The sequence below is a fragment of the Planococcus citri genome, chromosome 1, assembly GCF_950023065.1.
Source record: "Planococcus citri chromosome 1, ihPlaCitr1.1, whole genome shotgun sequence".
In the NCBI taxonomy this organism is placed as follows: domain Eukaryota; kingdom Metazoa; phylum Arthropoda; class Insecta; order Hemiptera; family Pseudococcidae; genus Planococcus; species Planococcus citri.
The window spans coordinates 40,562,857-40,579,819 of record NC_088677.1 but is presented as its reverse complement, the minus strand read 5'-3'; the positions used below and the strand labels follow the sequence as shown (position 1 = coordinate 40,579,819).

The 16,963-nt window shown below is 33.4% G+C and overlaps 2 protein-coding genes across 3 annotated transcripts in view; one reads left to right on the top strand and one right to left on the bottom strand.

Annotated features, from left to right (window-relative positions):
• Positions 1-74: 74 nt before the first annotated feature.
• On the bottom strand, positions 75-4,046 carry LOC135831924 (peroxisomal ATPase PEX6-like). The gene is made up of 11 exons (XM_065344788.1): positions 3,021-4,046; positions 2,718-2,938; positions 2,322-2,641; positions 2,144-2,235; positions 1,919-2,068; positions 1,688-1,834; positions 1,510-1,618; positions 1,310-1,426; positions 921-998; positions 548-696; positions 75-263 (listed from the first exon to the last, which is right to left on the bottom strand). The coding sequence occupies exons 1-11, from the start codon at positions 3,823-3,825 to the stop codon at positions 169-171; spliced, it is 2,283 nt and encodes a 760-aa protein (XP_065200860.1). The 5' UTR covers positions 3,826-4,046; the 3' UTR covers positions 75-168.
• Positions 4,047-4,827: 781 nt separating this feature from the next.
• The window catches only part of tei (teiresias), a 128,853-nt gene continuing 116,717 nt past the window's right edge, over positions 4,828-16,963 (top strand). The window contains exons 1-2 of one of the 2 annotated variants that reach the window (XM_065344790.1): positions 4,828-4,848; positions 11,744-11,882. In XM_065344790.1, the coding sequence (XP_065200862.1) occupies positions 11,804-11,882 (79 nt within the window). In that variant the 5' untranslated portion in view covers positions 4,828-4,848; positions 11,744-11,803. Of the gene's footprint in view, positions 4,849-9,614; positions 9,909-11,743; positions 11,883-16,963 lie in introns of those variants that run through there. The other variant, XM_065344789.1, reaches the window with a different exon arrangement.

Here is a 16,963-nt window from a genome sequence, read left to right as displayed (position 1 = left end):
ATGATTATGAAACTAATAATATTATAAGGATGTTGAACAAGAAAATTTTGTAACAATCGAATAAATACAGTCTATTTCAACAAATTGAATTCATATATTAATTTCACCATTGGTACCACAAAACAAGGAACTCGTACCTTAGTAATTTTAAAAAATACCAGCAAATAATTAATCTGAGTTCAAGTCTTCAATTTTGAATTGCGAAATAGCTTTGATCAAATCGTCGCTGCAGACGGATACATCATTTTCTAAATTTGTATCACCTGAAAAAGAAAAAACATCGCATCATTGGAATTTCAACGATTCTATAAATACAAATTAATGCAAAGTACTTCATAAGACGAAAAAATTCAAAATTAACACATTCATTACCAATAATTACACACACAAAAAAATAAAGTCAATTTTTCACAGAAAATTTAAAAAAAAATTGAAATTAGAAGAAAATTTGTATACAAAGTATTGTTTAATTTCAATCAAAATTAAACACGAAACACAACTGATTTAACTTACTTTGTGATTTAATATTAAAATAAGATATAATTACCATCGGTTTGCGAATATTTTATGTGACGACGAGCTGCACTCAACCAGGCATTCGAGCAAATACCGTATAAATCAGCTCCAGTTAATTCACTCGAGTCTGACAATAGTACAACTATTTCTTCCAATTTGACTTCGGAGGTGAATTTAAACCTGTGATTAATAAATAAAATCACCTAAATTATTCTCAACGAAAAATCATAACGATACCTGGAGAGATAAGAGATTTTATAAAAATAAAAAACCATGACGATGGTGATAGTAATTTTGAGTGAATCTTGATTAAAACAGTATCTGTGAAACTGCGCTAATGGGTGGTAATTTCTTTAGATTACGATACTATTATTGTTGTTAAAGAAGGAAATACTTTCACTCACTTTCTTGTCAAAGCTTTTAAAACAGCTAATTTACTTTCTGTATCTTTGCATTTCCCAACAAATAACATTTTACCTAATCTGCAAAAAAAATAAATAAAAATACGATAAAAAACATTTTTAATGCTCCTAAAATAATAAAGCAAAGTCTTCGAATTTCTTGTAACTAAGAAAATACAATATATTATCTAATTATTGGTGAAATAAACGATTTACGACAATTTTTATTTACTTCCCTCGCCTTGATCGGGAAAATAAAATAAACCTTAAAATTTATCGAAAATCTCATTATTTGTTCTCAATTAGGTACGTAAATAATGTATGTGCTATTGTAACAAGTTTCAGTCAGGTATATCAATTTTTTTAATGGTATATTAAAATATTTATATCACCTTCCAGGTCGAAGTAAAGCCGAATCAATGAGATCTGGTCTGTTAGTAGCAGCTAGTATGAAAATATTCTGGCTTTTTTGAATTCCATCCATTTCAGCCAATAATTGAGATACCACCCTAAAAATTAGAAACAACTTTTTTATTCATCACCTACCTACTTCAACATTTCTAAAGGAAAAGAGAAAAAAATATGAAATCACCTGTCCATGACACTTCCAGAACCACCACTCTGGCCTCTTTTTGGTGCCAAAGAATCCAATTCATCAAAGAATACCACGCAAGGAGCTGATTCACGAGCTCTTGAAAACACTTGGAAAAAATACAATATTCATACAATAAACACAATTTAATTATTTAAAACATTTTTGACTTTTCTACCTTCTCGAATATTTTTTTCACTTTGTCCAACGTACATGTTCAACAACTCTGGTCCTTTAATTGATAGAAAGTTGTAATTGCATTCAGTAGCAACAGCTTTGGCTAGTAACGTTTTGCCAGTTCCGGGAGGACCATAAAGTAATAATCCTAAGAGAAATTTCTCAATTAAATGAAAAATGATTTGAAATTTAACAGTATTTCAACTTTACCACGAATATAATTTACAGTTACCAGAACGGCGTAAACCATTGCGTAGAACAGGTTTCAAAAGTGACGACAATATTTCTTCTTTTAAATGAGATAAACCGCCGATATCATCCCAGGAAACATTCGGAACATCAGGAGCCCCGATAGCATCAGCATAAGTTTCATTCATTTTATCTAAAAATTTGACATTTTATTTACTTGGTAATTTTTGAAAAATTTAATAAGATATAAGATGAATATTGAACTCACTCAGTGCTTCGAGAAAATGATCCAGACGAAGAATATCCTTTTTATCATCGATGAATTCCTGATTGGAACTAATGACATTTCGATACGCAATTCTAGAAAATGAAATTTTTTCTTTGGTAAGTATGAAATCTGACAAAATTGTTAAAAAACAGTTGAATCATGAATTCCGCTTACCTACCTTGTTGCTCTGGAAATCAATTGAATTAAATCAGAGAACACGAAATTTGATGAGGCAGAAACCACTTTATCCAAATTTTCAGTTTCAATATTCTCCTTTTTTAAAATCCAAGTCAGCAGTGAAAGTCTTTGAGTATGAATTAATTTTTCTATTTTTACGGTTTGTAAGAATACACGTTGTAAGGACGGAACAAGTTTAGATTCCTGAGAAGTTGTACAAAATATTATGACAGGGTAACGCGACTGAAGTGACTTAATATTTTTAATAAAACAGTCAATAGTACGGTCGTCTTTATTGTTCGATTCATCTTCGCAAAGTGCCTGCAACAATTTCAGATCTCTTATAAGTAAACATGAACTGAACATATCAAATTTACTCAAATATAATATAACTCACCTCCACATTTCGAAAATGTAGAATGCACGGCGACAAACTTATGATTTTGGTGAAAATATTATTCATCATAGATTCGGTTTGAGCTGGATTACTATTCTGAATTGATATGCAATTTTCTGACCAGTAATGAATTCCTTGTTTTTTAGTCAAGACATTTAGTAGTGTGGATTTACCGGATCCATTTTTCCCACTGAATAAAAATACAGGAAATAGTTTCACATCTGTGAACAGTGGAAAAAATGATTAATACTCAAGATATGTTATGATTAAATGGTTGCGCATTTTGGATAAAATTGAACAAACCTTCATTTTTCATCAGCAGAAATGGTAAAATCAATTCTTCCAACTCATTATATATCGTATTCATACCATCAGGAATCAAGGAACATAGTTCGTCGGACAATCCAAAACCACGAGGAATTGTTTTATCACACATGGGAACGAAACATTGAGCGGTATTCACTTGGTGAAGCGTAGTACATTTAACACTGACATAATAACCGTAATTGACTCCAGGTTCATAAGTGGTATACGGACATCCTTTTATATCCTCAACTTTGAAGTATAAGAAATCATCCACGTTTTTAGAATCATTATAAGATGCTTCTGGAAGCATTTGACAGACGTTTATGCAAATGAGGTCGCCGATATGAAGATATCTTGATTTCATAAAATAATTTTTCAAACAATTGTCAATTATTGAATAATCAACTTTATGATATGAATCGATCATGGCAATTTTCATATCAGTAGCGAATAGAGGCGCGAATTGCAATGCACTGCGAATCACCAACTCGTAATTCAGAGCTGGTTTAACTTGAGATGGAGAGCAAACATTTAAATTGAATAAATTGGTATTGGTAAGTATGAAACAATGTCTATATGTAATATCACAATCTGCAACAACTTTCCGGTAAAAGAAATTTTTGACTTCTGTTTTGGTGGATACTAAAATCCATTCAATACTCTTGGTTTCAATCAGTTCAGAGGGAAGACAACTGCATAAAAGAGTAACATTTTCATCTAATATTTCATCAGTGCTTTTAATGTTACTGATGATACGTTGAAATTGTGATTCCTGCAGGCTTATAGTTTCCATTTTTTCCATAGCGTAATTAAAATCTGATTATGAAATAGGTTGATGAACATAGTACCAGATCACTAAGAAATCATGTACGACGGAAAATGGTAAAATAACACCAATACTCTACTTCCGCTCTTGGACTTCGTAGCAAAAAACATTAAAATAAAAACACTCAATTCAGTTTTAACTTTGATTTTGGATTCGATTATTTTTTTCATTTTGATAAAAATTGATAAAGAATTGAAACTAACGGATGAACGCTCTAGCCAAGCGTTGGCGTTAGCGTTGGCGTTGAAGTGAAAATTGGTTTTAAAAAACGTTCACAGATAGCAGTACAGCAGTGTAGTTGAAATTGAAAAGTTGAAAACTGCGTTGCCGGTGCGGGGACTGCGGGGGTGCAAGTGACAACTACTGGTTCATGAAGTCATGTCATGAGTGATGAGTGACAATAGTGACATATTTTTGTTTCAATGTTGCATGTTTCTTTCCTCACTTCACTTCTAAGTTCTATTACTGTATTACTTCTGGTTCTGTTAGTGTATCTGAAGTTCGATTGTGCGAGTCATCTCCTCACCTCAAGTGAGCTTCTTGAAATTGGTAATTGCAGGAATTGCACTGTAAATGAAAAAAGAGAGAACCGTGCAGCGTGCTCGGTGCTAATTCCACCAGTTTAGCTCAATTATTTGTCAGGATTTGTACATTATAATTTATAGTACATCATTTGATTGTGTATTATGTATGTTATGATGAATAAGTACCTAAGTAAAAGTATGAACTAGGTAAATCAATTTGTATCGAAGCCTTTCGCGTTGTTGTGTAGTACTTAATAATTGTGAAGTGCGTGTTCGCGATTTCCGACGGACATTAGATAATATGTTGAATGTTCGAAGTTCGAGCGTGAAAATTAATTTGGACTTGAAGGAAAATGAAGTCATTAGGTCAGAAGTCAGAACCTACGCAGTTGTGACTTGTGATTCAATCAAAATCAAACGTGGAAACTTCAAATATGTACTTGAGAGATGTCAGTGCTAAACTGCTAAGGTGAAGGTAAGGTGATTTTATCTTAATTCTTGCGTAAGGAATACTGGAAAAGGTTCATCTATTTAAGTATGTACATTGTTCATCATCGAGTAATATAACCGCTTGACGGCTTGGTATCGCGTACAAATCAACGGATCAACGCGTACTCTTATGCCGAATTGCCGATTAGTTAATAAATAGTTGACCCATAATGAATTGTTAATTACTGGCCCAGCCCGCGCATCGATGCATCGAAGATGATTTTTTTGGCATCTTCTAGATATCTGTTGTCATTTGTCAACTTGTCAAATAATGTTCATTTCTAAATTTCTTTCTGATCTAGTGATCTCACATTAGGCATTAGTCACACACATTAGGAATCAGGATGGATGATAGGATTATGTCAATTTTGAATTGATATCACATCAGGTATGCATCATACGAGTATTATTCAATTCTGCATCTGCAATGCCAAAATTGTTTCTTTTTTTTATATCTCTTGTGACTGTTGAGTGCTCAGTGTTCTCTATTTCGTTGTTTTCACCACTTATCTCACTCTTGCGTCCAGGGATCGCAGAGGGGGAGGAGCCCCCCCGGAGGGTACCCTTTTTTGGCCTTACTCCGGGTTAACTCCCGGGGGCCGGAGTCGGAGCAACAGGTACTTGAAATTTTTTAAGTGGAGCGCTGGAGCCGGAGGTGGAGCGGAGGTGCTTACAAAAATATCCCCGAGGCCGGAGGTATTTCTTTTTCAAATTCGAGACTCGAGAGCCTGAGCTGGAGGGGAAGGCACTGAACCCCCCCCCCTCGATCCCTAGAAGCGGAGCTGGTGAGCTGGAAGGTAGAAGCCCCGGAGGGTGCCCTTTTTTTGGCCTTACGCGGCGGCTTACTGCAGGAGCCGGAACCTGAGCTAGAAGTACTTGAAAGTTGAAATTTTTTAACTGGAATCTCTGGTTTAGGTAAGTCTTTAATTTGAGGCAGTATGAGAACCAATAAGGATATTATATTAAACATTGAAATTAAACCCTCTCACAATTCGTCCAAGGTTGGAAGTTACAATACCTATTCAAAAATTGTTGGGAAAAAACTGAATTCACACTCCTCGTTCTCATCCCTTATCCTAGGTAAATTGGAGAGGGTGGTTTTCACCTGGAATACGTAAGTACCTTATCTGCCGTGCAATGGTTCACGGATCGACCAGACTAATTTTAATGGTTGATAAACAACCACCTTGTTTGCTATGTGTATTTTTGGTCGTGTGTGCGTGATTTACAATAAGAAAAGCAAAGAGCGTTGACAATTTCATCAAATTTGAAATCAGAAGTTACTTACCTAGATTTTTGAGAGAGCACTCCTTTACAGTCTTTTAGTTTCAATAAGTTTCAACCAAAACCAGAATTCATTCTTGCTCTTATTCTGCTCTCGTGTAAAAACTCAAAATGTGCATTTCTGTTCGCTCCTTGTCCTCACTTTGAGTTACTCGTAATTTGATAAAAGGGTTTTTATCATGTGTTTAGAGGGGAGGATAATATACCTACTCAACCCAATAGTACATGAGAGTATTGTATGTATTTGGATTATGCCTTCCAAACTGTAGCAACTTCTATCCAGTTACCTAATCTAACAATTTAAAATAGACTCATAGTTCGTGGTTCAAAAAAGATGGATTATCGACATTAAACAAGGGTACCTACTTACCAACTTTATATTTCTGGAAATCCTGTAGGCAAAATTCAGAAAGAGTTAACCTCATTTGTTAATTTTAATTTTTGTGTTAAACAATATGTTTTACTTTTTCAATCAACTTTGTGTCTTTGTTTCATTTTGAGATGAGCTATTTCCTCGATGACAGGTAAAGTTTATTAATGAATTTCTTTGCTTGGATCCTTTTTCATTGTTTTTCATTTCAACATTGATAAATGATACGCATCTTTCCATTAATTACTGTGAATTGATTCCTGCATGTCTCTGTTCTTTTGTAATAAGTAATTTGGAATACCCACCTACTTGTCTTGTAAAATAATGACTGTGCAAATTATTATTCGTTACTTTGATTCAGTTTCTCACACAGCATAAATTTTCAAATTAGTGAAATATTTAAAAAATTCTGTTTCGTTTTAGGCCTTCCGTTCAACTCGTTAATTTGGTATTAAAAATTTGATGGGATTTCAAAATTGCGTGTGTGTACTTATTTACCTAATATTCAAATTTAAATTTATAATATTTATTTTCAGATTTTTATTTAGATGTAAAAAGTGTGGGATTTTTTGGTTTCAAAAAGTGCTTTTGGCTTGGTAATGTTTTTTGTCTCCCCTACATGTAAACCCAGACAACCTCCAAAGGGTTAAAATCAGAGATGGAACGATTACCGATTATAATCGATTATAGTCGATTATAATGGTCAATGGTTAAGTTGCAATGGGCCAAGGTACCGATCGTTCCGCATGACGTCATGTTTTGCTGTGTTTGGCCGTCAATTAATCGATTAACTATTTCCGATTATTTTGAAGAAAATCATCGATGTAGCATCGATTATAATCGATTCCATCTCACATCTGGTAGGTATACCACTATACCTAGGTACCTATCTTCTTCAAGAAGCGTCATTATTATTTTTTACATGCCTATACTTCAATTACTGAAAAATACCGAACACTAAAAGAAGAAAGGAAGGAATTTTGATTTTTGAGTTTGAGATCCCTTGATATTTCTGTAACCTTGATGAGGTTTAACATTTTTCCAACATTTCGGTAAAACGAAATATGTAAGAATTTTCATTCAATAGGTACTCAGTTTTAAAATTTGTTACTTACTTATTGCTAAATAATACAACAGTTTTGGATTTTCTTCAATGAACGTTTCATGGAACAAGGTTGTTAAAATATGTTTTTTAAACCCACTTTCTCAGAAATACTTATTTGAAATGAAAGTGTTATTTTTGAGATCGTGCTGTTGAAAAAGAGAGTAGTAAAGAAAAACAAAAAATAATCTGCTCAAATTTTCAGTTTTTTCCCAACAATTTTTGAAAATAGGTATTGTAACTTTCAACCTTGGACGAATTGTGAGAGGGTTTAATTTCAATGTTTAATATCATATCCTAATTGGTTCTCATACTGCCTCAAACTGTCTCAGATTTAAGACTTACCTAAACCAGAGATGGGGCGATTCGAATCGCGCATCAATTTTAAATCGGATTCGAAACAAAAATGAAGTGAACCGTGAAAGTTTGATCCGATTCACAACTGTGGCTGAATCGCAGCGTCGCGATTCAACTTTTTTGCGATTCACCAATTCTTCCATTTTTTTCTTTTTGAGGGGTGTTTTTGTGATACAAATGTCTTATACATTTTTTTGAGCACTGAGCTTTGTTCATCTTAAAAATTGAAAACACAAATTTTCAGCTATTTGTATACTAACAGCGTGAAGTCGCCTGCACTCCTGCAGGTAGATTTCAAGTCGTTTTGGAACCTCCATACGATCTTTTGAAAATTACTGGAGCCTCCAGCAGATTTTTCAGTGCTCGAAATTTCCATAAAATTTTACCAAACAGAATTGAAAATCTAAAATTCACTCAGTACTCCAAATTTTAACGCGCTATCAAGTCTACTGCAAGTGAATTCCAGTCATTTTGAAGCCTCCAGCAGGTTTTAGAAAGTTGAAATTTCCACAAAATTTCGTCAAATGGAATTAGAAAGTTGAAATTCACTCTGCAAACCAATTACAATACGTATGCTTTGAAGTCGACTGCATTAGGCTTCTAGATCATGGCGTACCCTGCAATACAATAGATATATGTAGATAGGAGTACTTTGAGATTTCAATACTCCGTTATTTATGCCATGGCCCATGGCTAGCGGATGAATTGTTAAGAATAAAATACATACATTAATTCTTTTGCTAGTATTTGTATTGCATCGAAAAGGGATGCGTCAGGACCAAGATCTTCCCGTTTTACACCGATTGTCGAAATTTTGCGACTGAAACGCATCTATCGTTTTTGGAAGTTTGGATGTGTACAAGTCGTATCCATGGTAACGGAAGCTTAGTTTCACAATTACGTATTATTTTCCTACATCTGTCTGTTCTATATGTATAGTCTGTACCTTCAGCTGTATTTTTCCAGTGTTACCAAGCTATTTGATGAATAGGTAGTAGGTACCTATAATTTCTTCAAATTTTACGTTGGAAGCAAATTCATTGGAAAATTTCAGATAACTGCACGAATTTCTATACTTTTGTTGATTGGAGAGAATGTTCCAATACGAATTTATGCAATGATATTTTTTACATGGCTACTTATCTGCTGCCTAGGCTGGAATATTGATTTGGAAACTGCATAAATTTTTACCTTTACATGATGTTCGTACAAAATAATAACAAATTCTTAATTAAAAATTCTTCGCAGAACTGGACTGAATTATTGTATGTGATGTGAATCATTTGTGTTGGTTTGGTAATTGAAGTGTTATTTTTTTGGAAATAAGCTAGGTACATATTCAAAAAAATTTTTATTACGAATAAATAATAATACAGTGTTTTTTAAGAAGTCGGATTGCTTGAAAATGCTTGAATACTATTCGCACCTAAAATGAATGAATAGGTACGAGTATAAGGGAAAATGTATCGAATATTCGGATGTTTCATTTCATCAAATCTCGATTCAACTTTCAGGAAGAGCATCATCTTTTGGATATTGTCTTGTAGCAAAATTTTGTTGCGAAGCTTTGCCAAAACTGATTCGCTCAAATGTCGGCTGTTTGTCGCTATTTTAGATTTAGATAACGCACCCCTATCATCAGTATTAAATGCGGTATCGTGTCGAATAGTAAGTGATGAATTTTGAACGCGTTCTTTTTCGACGGGCGGTAAGTCACGAAATTCGGTTTTAATCATGTGTAACAATTGCAACTCTTTTAATGAGTTGAATTACTTTTTAAATTTATTCTGGTGATACTTTACAAATTTTCATCCCTTATCAGTAAAATACTACTTTAAAGTGTGGTGACAACGGTGAATTAATGCACAATACAATGGCTTATTTCGAGTTACAAACATTTGTCTCGTAAGAGTCCTCAGCGTGCTAAAAACAAGTAAGCATTGCATTTTGAAATATATTTTCATAATTTGGGGAATCGGTTGGAATTCGCGAAGTGTAGCATGTCGAATTGTTTTCAAAGTTTTACAAAAATCTTGATTTTTTTCTTCATTTACTTAGATCTTAATATTGATGATCTTCAAAGTGCAGCTTTTGCTAAGTACATACTTTCAGAAATCAGAATCTTCTGATTTTGTCCACTTACTAAAGTTTTTGTTTTGTTGCATTGTTATAATTATTATCCTCAACTCGATGACTGATGCACATCCGTAGTGCTTGCCAGATTACCTATCTCTCCTCATAATGTGCATCTGTTCCTTTTCAGTTCAATCTAAGTATTCGATGCAGCATAATTTCACTAGGTATAGGTATTAGTAATATAGTTAAACTCGCAGTATCGCGTTATTTTTGCGATGGTAAGGAAATTAATAATGAATTAAGTAGGTATTTTTGAAACATTAATTTACGACCGATGGTCAATCCAAAAATGCTATATGAGATACAACCGATGTATATTTTTGAAAATGCTGAAAGTTCCAAGAATCGAAGATGTGCATGTATTAGATTAGGTCCGCTAAATACGACGGATCCTGTTTGAAAGTGCGACTTTGAAGAAGGATTATCAATTTCTCGTATGGATATATATTGATTTTAAAATAAGTTTACTTGCATGCTTACCTAGTGATTCTTTTTCTCTATTATCCATTTACTCGTAGTTGAAGATATCACACACGTGAGCCCCTGAACATTTCGAAATCTCAAAATTTAAATTTTAAAATTAGAAATAGGTAGGTTTTTTCAAAAGTCCATTTTTGCTCTTCTAGATCAAGACTGTAGGCACATTAAATTACGTATTATCAATGTACGTATTATTCTTTTTTTCAAGACTTAATTGTTAGGTATATAACGATACATTTAAATTTTAAAAATTGTTTCTATTCTGATAAAATGGGTCAGGAGTACCATCAATCAATCAATTTGAGTTTGTAGTACTGGTGGCTACTGGCTAGTGGCATAAGTACATACGGTATATTTGAAAATGTTTTCTGAAGTAAAGTAGATGAGTATAAGTAGAGGTACAGGTATACGCTACGCAACGCACTACACAGTTTATTTACAGCCTTACAGGACGATAATGTTTTTTAAAATTACTGAATGATGGGAACAAGTCTGAAATTACGAAATACCTGCTTACTTAAACCCAAAGAATAATTTTTATCCTATGTACTAGTGGAATAGAAATTTTATCCAACTTCAACTTGTAAAATGAAACAATTTCCGACGATTTTTAGTTACGCCAAAAAAACATTCCCAAAAAGCAGAATACAAGTACTTTTGGGTTCCAATTTTTCAAAAAATTTCCCCGTTTGCTTCGCTTAGATCAATTTTGAAAACTGGCTCTTTAAAAATATACTTACTTTCTGAATTGGAAAGTACATAGGTACTTGGGAGGTAGCATGTCTCATTAGGATGAATTTTTTATTGTATTCTTGATGGGAAAAGTCTCAATTTTTTTATTGTAAATTCTATTTTTGAATTTTTTTAAGGAATGCCCGGCAAAAGTTGCTGTGTAGTGTGTAAACGTTGATGTACGGATCAAAACATCACCCTTGAACCCCTCCTATCTTCACCTTCACGTGTCATTTCACCCCCCTATGACTCATGAGTTATGTATGGTATGTGAGACCAAAGTTACGTAATATCATGACGATTGATGTACTCGTTTGCTGTGCTGTACCGAATGGGTCTGCTTATAAACGATTAGTAAATGCTTGAGGTATTATCTGTACCTACGTATTCTTTATTGTCAACTTTTAAATATTTTTTCAGTTCAGTTGCGGATGTTGATGCGGTCTTTAATGAATTCCCCTCCATCCTAATGTGACCGTCATGAAGAGTACGTTGTTCATTACTCTGAAATGGACTTTTACGATTGTTTTTATTTGGTTGCTCAACAACAATAAATGCTGTAAGTAAAACCTTACTTTACACAAAACGTAAGATTTACAATCCATTTATTTATATCGTAATGTTTATTTTTCTTCATTTCACCAACCTTCGCGAAATGGTTGTCTACATACGTTTGCACAGTCGGTGCAAATTAACTTGAGCTATGAGTTATCAGTTTGAAAAAACATGTTGTCCAATTGGCCGCTAAATCATAATGTTTATTCTGCAAAGTACCTAACGTTGAAATCTCTACCAAATTTTACTTTTACGGAGTAAAAGTTATTAGGTAGATATACCTATAGTTACTTACTGATGAATTTTCAGCCGCCCGAAATTTAATGGCTGGTAACTCAAGTTTAGTAGCTTTCATCGAATTTATTTTTTCTTTAGAATAATCTTGAAATATAACAAATTAATGACTTTTTTCATCTACCCATTTATTTTCAAAAGGCCAATAAAGTCATATAATCTCCCTCTACGTTTCAAGACAAAAAGACCATAAACACGTGTCAAATATTTCGACAAAAAAATCAATACGAAATGTCCACTTGTTGTCAACTCAGCGAGAAAACTAACAGCTAGACTTTAAATTAACGTTAAATTCGGTATACGAGAAAAAGGTCTTAGAAGATCGTTAAAGATTTGATCTGAAGGTTTAAGATAAGGTTCCGGTTGGACATAAGAACGCAGAAAATGTCATTAACTGGATATTTATCACCGCTTACGAGGAAGGACTGCAACTGAATCTAGAATCTTATAGTATTTACTAGGACAAGCCTAAAACTGTCATTGTCACATTCTCCGGTATTTAGCAAATTAAGGCGTATCCCTTGAAAGTCCAAATAACCGGAAGAAAATGTATGCGAAATTACGACTCCGCTAACCGAAGGGGCGGCCCAACAGAGATGAAACCCTTGTCACAGACACTAACGTATAATTAAAATAAACGTCCCTTCCAGGCCTTTTTAATATATTTTCAGTCTTTGAGATAGGTACTTCATATTATTAAAGTTTTGGAAAAATTCCATTTACACGTTTTGTTGCTGACTTATTTCTCGATATGAATTTTAATTTATTAATCCATAAGTCATCGGCTTCGTATTTTACTCATTTTTTATTCCTGTTCGATGATAATGGACGGTTTATTCCGGGGATATAAAAGGTTTTAAATTACAGTCACCGAACGGTTGATTACGTACACCTAGTTCATTTTCATATGTACCTACTACCTACCTACTAATGCTGCATCGTTTGGAAAAGCCGATGTTCTCGTACTTTTTTGGGTTTAATAGTCTGAAGCCCGAGTTTTGTTCTGAAATGTACTTACTGATAATTTAGTCTATTGTTTTTGCATATACGAGGTCTGGTTAATTGTTCCATTTACATTTTCGGTATGTTTCATTTTTCTTTCAAAATCGTTTCATATTAATAAAAATACCTGCCTACCTGTATAGCATTGTGTACCTAGACCTACTTATTTTTCAAAATTTTGATGTTCAGCGCACAAAGTATACGAGGAATGCACCGCTAGAAAGCTCTTGAAATTTCTGTTCTCAAGGGCGTAAGTATTTCCTGAATCTTTGTGAAATGGGATGCATCCTTTTTTAGAATTAAAATGCCTCGTAATACAAAATTGTAAGATCGGAAAGTATGCAGGACAGCTCCAATTAATTTTGTACTGCGGCAGACTACAAAATTTTTTTAAGTTACGTAAGTTTTCCATTGCTTTCAAAACGATTTGAAAAAAAAATGGTACCTACCTTATGTTAGAAAAATATCGAATGTTGGGGAAATTATGTTTTTCTTGCTAAATGGAGGAAGTGAGTTTTGGATGAATACATTTACATTATACGCACATGATTGCGATCAATGTTTTTTTGGTTATTTTTTTAATGCACATTTATTTCGAAAAAAATGTACAAAACATGAAAAATGACTCATTCACATATTAGGTAGGTGAGTAAAGAAATTAAGATGATGAGGTGGAGTTTGTTTTGAGTTGAGACTTGAGAGTAAGTGTTTCAAGCCCATATTTGATGCAACGTGAATGCTATTGCTGTTATACTACCTACATACGAGTATATATGCACCTACTTGCGTAATTTTTGACGAAAAAAAAATCTTAAAAAACTATCCAAACTTATGATACGTATTTGATCTCTCATACCTATAGACTACATATGTTCATAGTCAAAGCATCCTCAACATCCTTGACACTGTTGCATTATTTCTTCAGCTCGATCCACTTGGTTAAACTTACACATGTTAAAAATGTTTAAAACTACATAACATTAACATTTAAACTTATTCGTTCGCACTTGATTATCCCGTTGATGAAAAATATTTGTACCCCTACCCTAAATGAATTACTAGTATCTCGAGTTTCCAGCATGCTATATTATTTAGTTGGTTAGTGTCGAGTGTGTTTCTTGCACCTCCGCATTGTAAGTCTGATTTAAGAGAATAAGTCTGGTGTTATCGTTATTCACGTATTATGTGTGTAGTGCAGTGTACTATGGGTGCGAACTGCGAACAATTGATCGCCTGGGGTTACTTCCCTAAAACGCATATACTAGCTTATAGCTATTACACGCTCCCTTAGATTGTGAATTCGCCACCGCCAATGAATGACGATTTATATGTACGAATTTTTCTCTTGTCCTGCTTTCATTTCATGTACAGCTTTATTCATTGTACGGGGTGTCATTTTTGCTCTGTATGTTCGCATTCGCTCGTCGTGCGAATGATTATATCCAAATGTATTATATGTTAGGTATTAGGTACCTGTACCTACTGTCGGTGTGTGTTGTCAAGTCAATGCGAGGAGAATACGATGTGTTGTTGATTCGACCGAGCGAGGTTATTATCGAAGATGTGTAAATTCAAATACCTTTTTCAAAGTTTTGTAATAAAGCTGACGCAGCATACTCGTATTAGCGCATGAAACATTATACGAACCGAAGTTTGCGTAAAACCACGCGTCTGTTGTACGTGATTTTGGAAAATTTTATCAAAGCTTTCTTCGAGGCGAAATTTGTACTACGTTTTATTACTCGTCTCTGTTTCTTGTGTGTCTTTTGTCCCTAGAACTCCGGGTAATTTAAATGCATAGGGAATTCTCGTAAAAGGCCTTTTCAGGACAAATCTCTCGTACAAAAATGGGGAAGTGCTTCGCTCGTGACTGGTATCAAATATATCATAATGATATGTGTTTTCTTGAACCTTAGGGGTCTCTGGCGGGATTTACGTCATTAGTCTTAACCCAGTCCAACATCTACATAGGTTTATCTTTTACTGTATGTATAGATGTTTCGAATTCATCGAGGGTTGATTCTTTCTCATCTTTTTCGCTTGTTTTTTACTTACTATTTTGCTATTTCTTTTAACTTGGTGTTCGATTTCTACTTCATGTGTTAGTTTTGTATTTCAATCTGGCTGATTGATGACTTTTAGGAATTATATCTATATACGTGTATTTTTATAGGAAGATTATTATTTGTATGTGCCTACTTGAAATTATTTTTTTATTTTTCTGCTTTCATCTTTCAAGTCATCTTGTTCTTTTTTGAAATTCGCATCAAAATTTAAAATTTTCTATGGTATGTACTTTCTACATAGTACAGGCAAATCAGAACGAAAATCAGCTGAAATTGAAAAAAAAAAAAATATATCGTGTAAAAGATTTTATTGCTGGAAAATGTTCATAAGCAAGGGTCTCCTAGTCAACCATCCTATACCCATGGAATTGAGCTTTTTTGCGGAAAAGTAGTTGATCTCATCTGCAGGTAGAAAATTTCATCATCCACAATTTTTTCTGTTCATTTTTTTCGTAAAACTCTTTGTTTGTTTGAGAAATCAATTTTGTACCGCTTTTTACTCTTTTTTCCCCGTAAATAAAATCGAATTTTTAATGTCTCTTCTGAAAAACAACAATTTTCTAGGCGAAAGAAAAGCTTCTCGAAAAAAATGAATGAAAATTATACCGTGGACTTTGAAATTCTCTGCTAGTAATATTTTGTAGGTACCTTGAAAGTTGGTTTTGAAAAAAATCTTCAGTAAAGAAATTTTCTCAACAACGTGGAAATCTTTTGGGAAGCTATATTTAAATCCAGCCCGAATTTTCAACAGTACGTCTGTAAAATGAAGTACATTATTATGTACTTATACTTTTCGAGGCAAAACATAAAATCGCGAATTTGTTTTAAGGATTCCTGTATTCTTCCACTTGAACCAAATTTTTACAGTTAGAATTTTATTTTAATTTTGGTTTCCTAAAGAAAGGGGATTGTAATCAGTCTCAGTCTTCTGCTTAGGTCAGAATAGAAGCTGCGCCGAAGTCACAAGGTAACGGGCTGTTGAAAAGTTAATTTCTCTTTCTCATTTTTATTTCAATTTTTCCAAGTTCTTAAGCCACGTTGTATAGTATCAGCAATTTGTCTGTGCAATATATTAATTGAGATTTGTTTGAAATGTAAAAAATGTATGTTTTCAATTTTTTCGAGTAGGTCTTTTTCAAGTTTTTTAATTTTTGTTTTTTCAATTATAAAAATTACTTGATCTGATTTTTTTACGTTTTAAACAAAATATCAGCGTATCTTAATTTTTTCATTTTTTTTTAAACCCACGATTTTACCTAGGTATGCGGTCTACTCGTATATAGCATCGGAAACTCATTTATGGAAATCTGTATTATCCAGCCACCCATTGCAAAAACTCACATTGCTTCAATTTGCAATGATTTTATTGTGGAAACGATTCGTTACTTTTTGTTTTTACTTTACATCGATGAAATGTCATCCCTGGTGTAGAAAAAAGTACTTCTACCTATATATCAAAGAGTTAGAAATGTAACACATCAACTTTGTTCTATTTTGGCTCAGAAGTTTTTCGTTTAATTTTTTTTCCATGTTTTTTTTTTTGTTTTTTTGCATCGAAGTTGTCCTGAGAATTTAAAGAATTGCAAAACTTTTCGTTTATTGGTTATTTAAAACAAGAATGAATAGCATCCCTGTTATAGACAATTTTCAACGATTTTTTATTACACCAAATTGTAACCATAATAATAATAGGAAAACGAATCAAACAATTTGCGAAACAAGG

Coding starts and splice junctions, on each gene's coding strand:
- LOC135831924 (XM_065344788.1), bottom strand. CDS start 3,825: ATGGAAAAAATGGAAACTATAAGCCTGCAGGAATCACAATTTCAACGT. Junction 2,642..2,717: donor TACATTTTCGAAATGTGGAG/GTGAGTTATATT, acceptor AAATTGTTGCAG/GCACTTTGCGAAGATGAATC. Junction 264..547: donor AAAATATTCGCAAACCGATG/GTAATTATATCT, acceptor TTTCTTTTTCAG/GTGATACAAATTTAGAAAAT.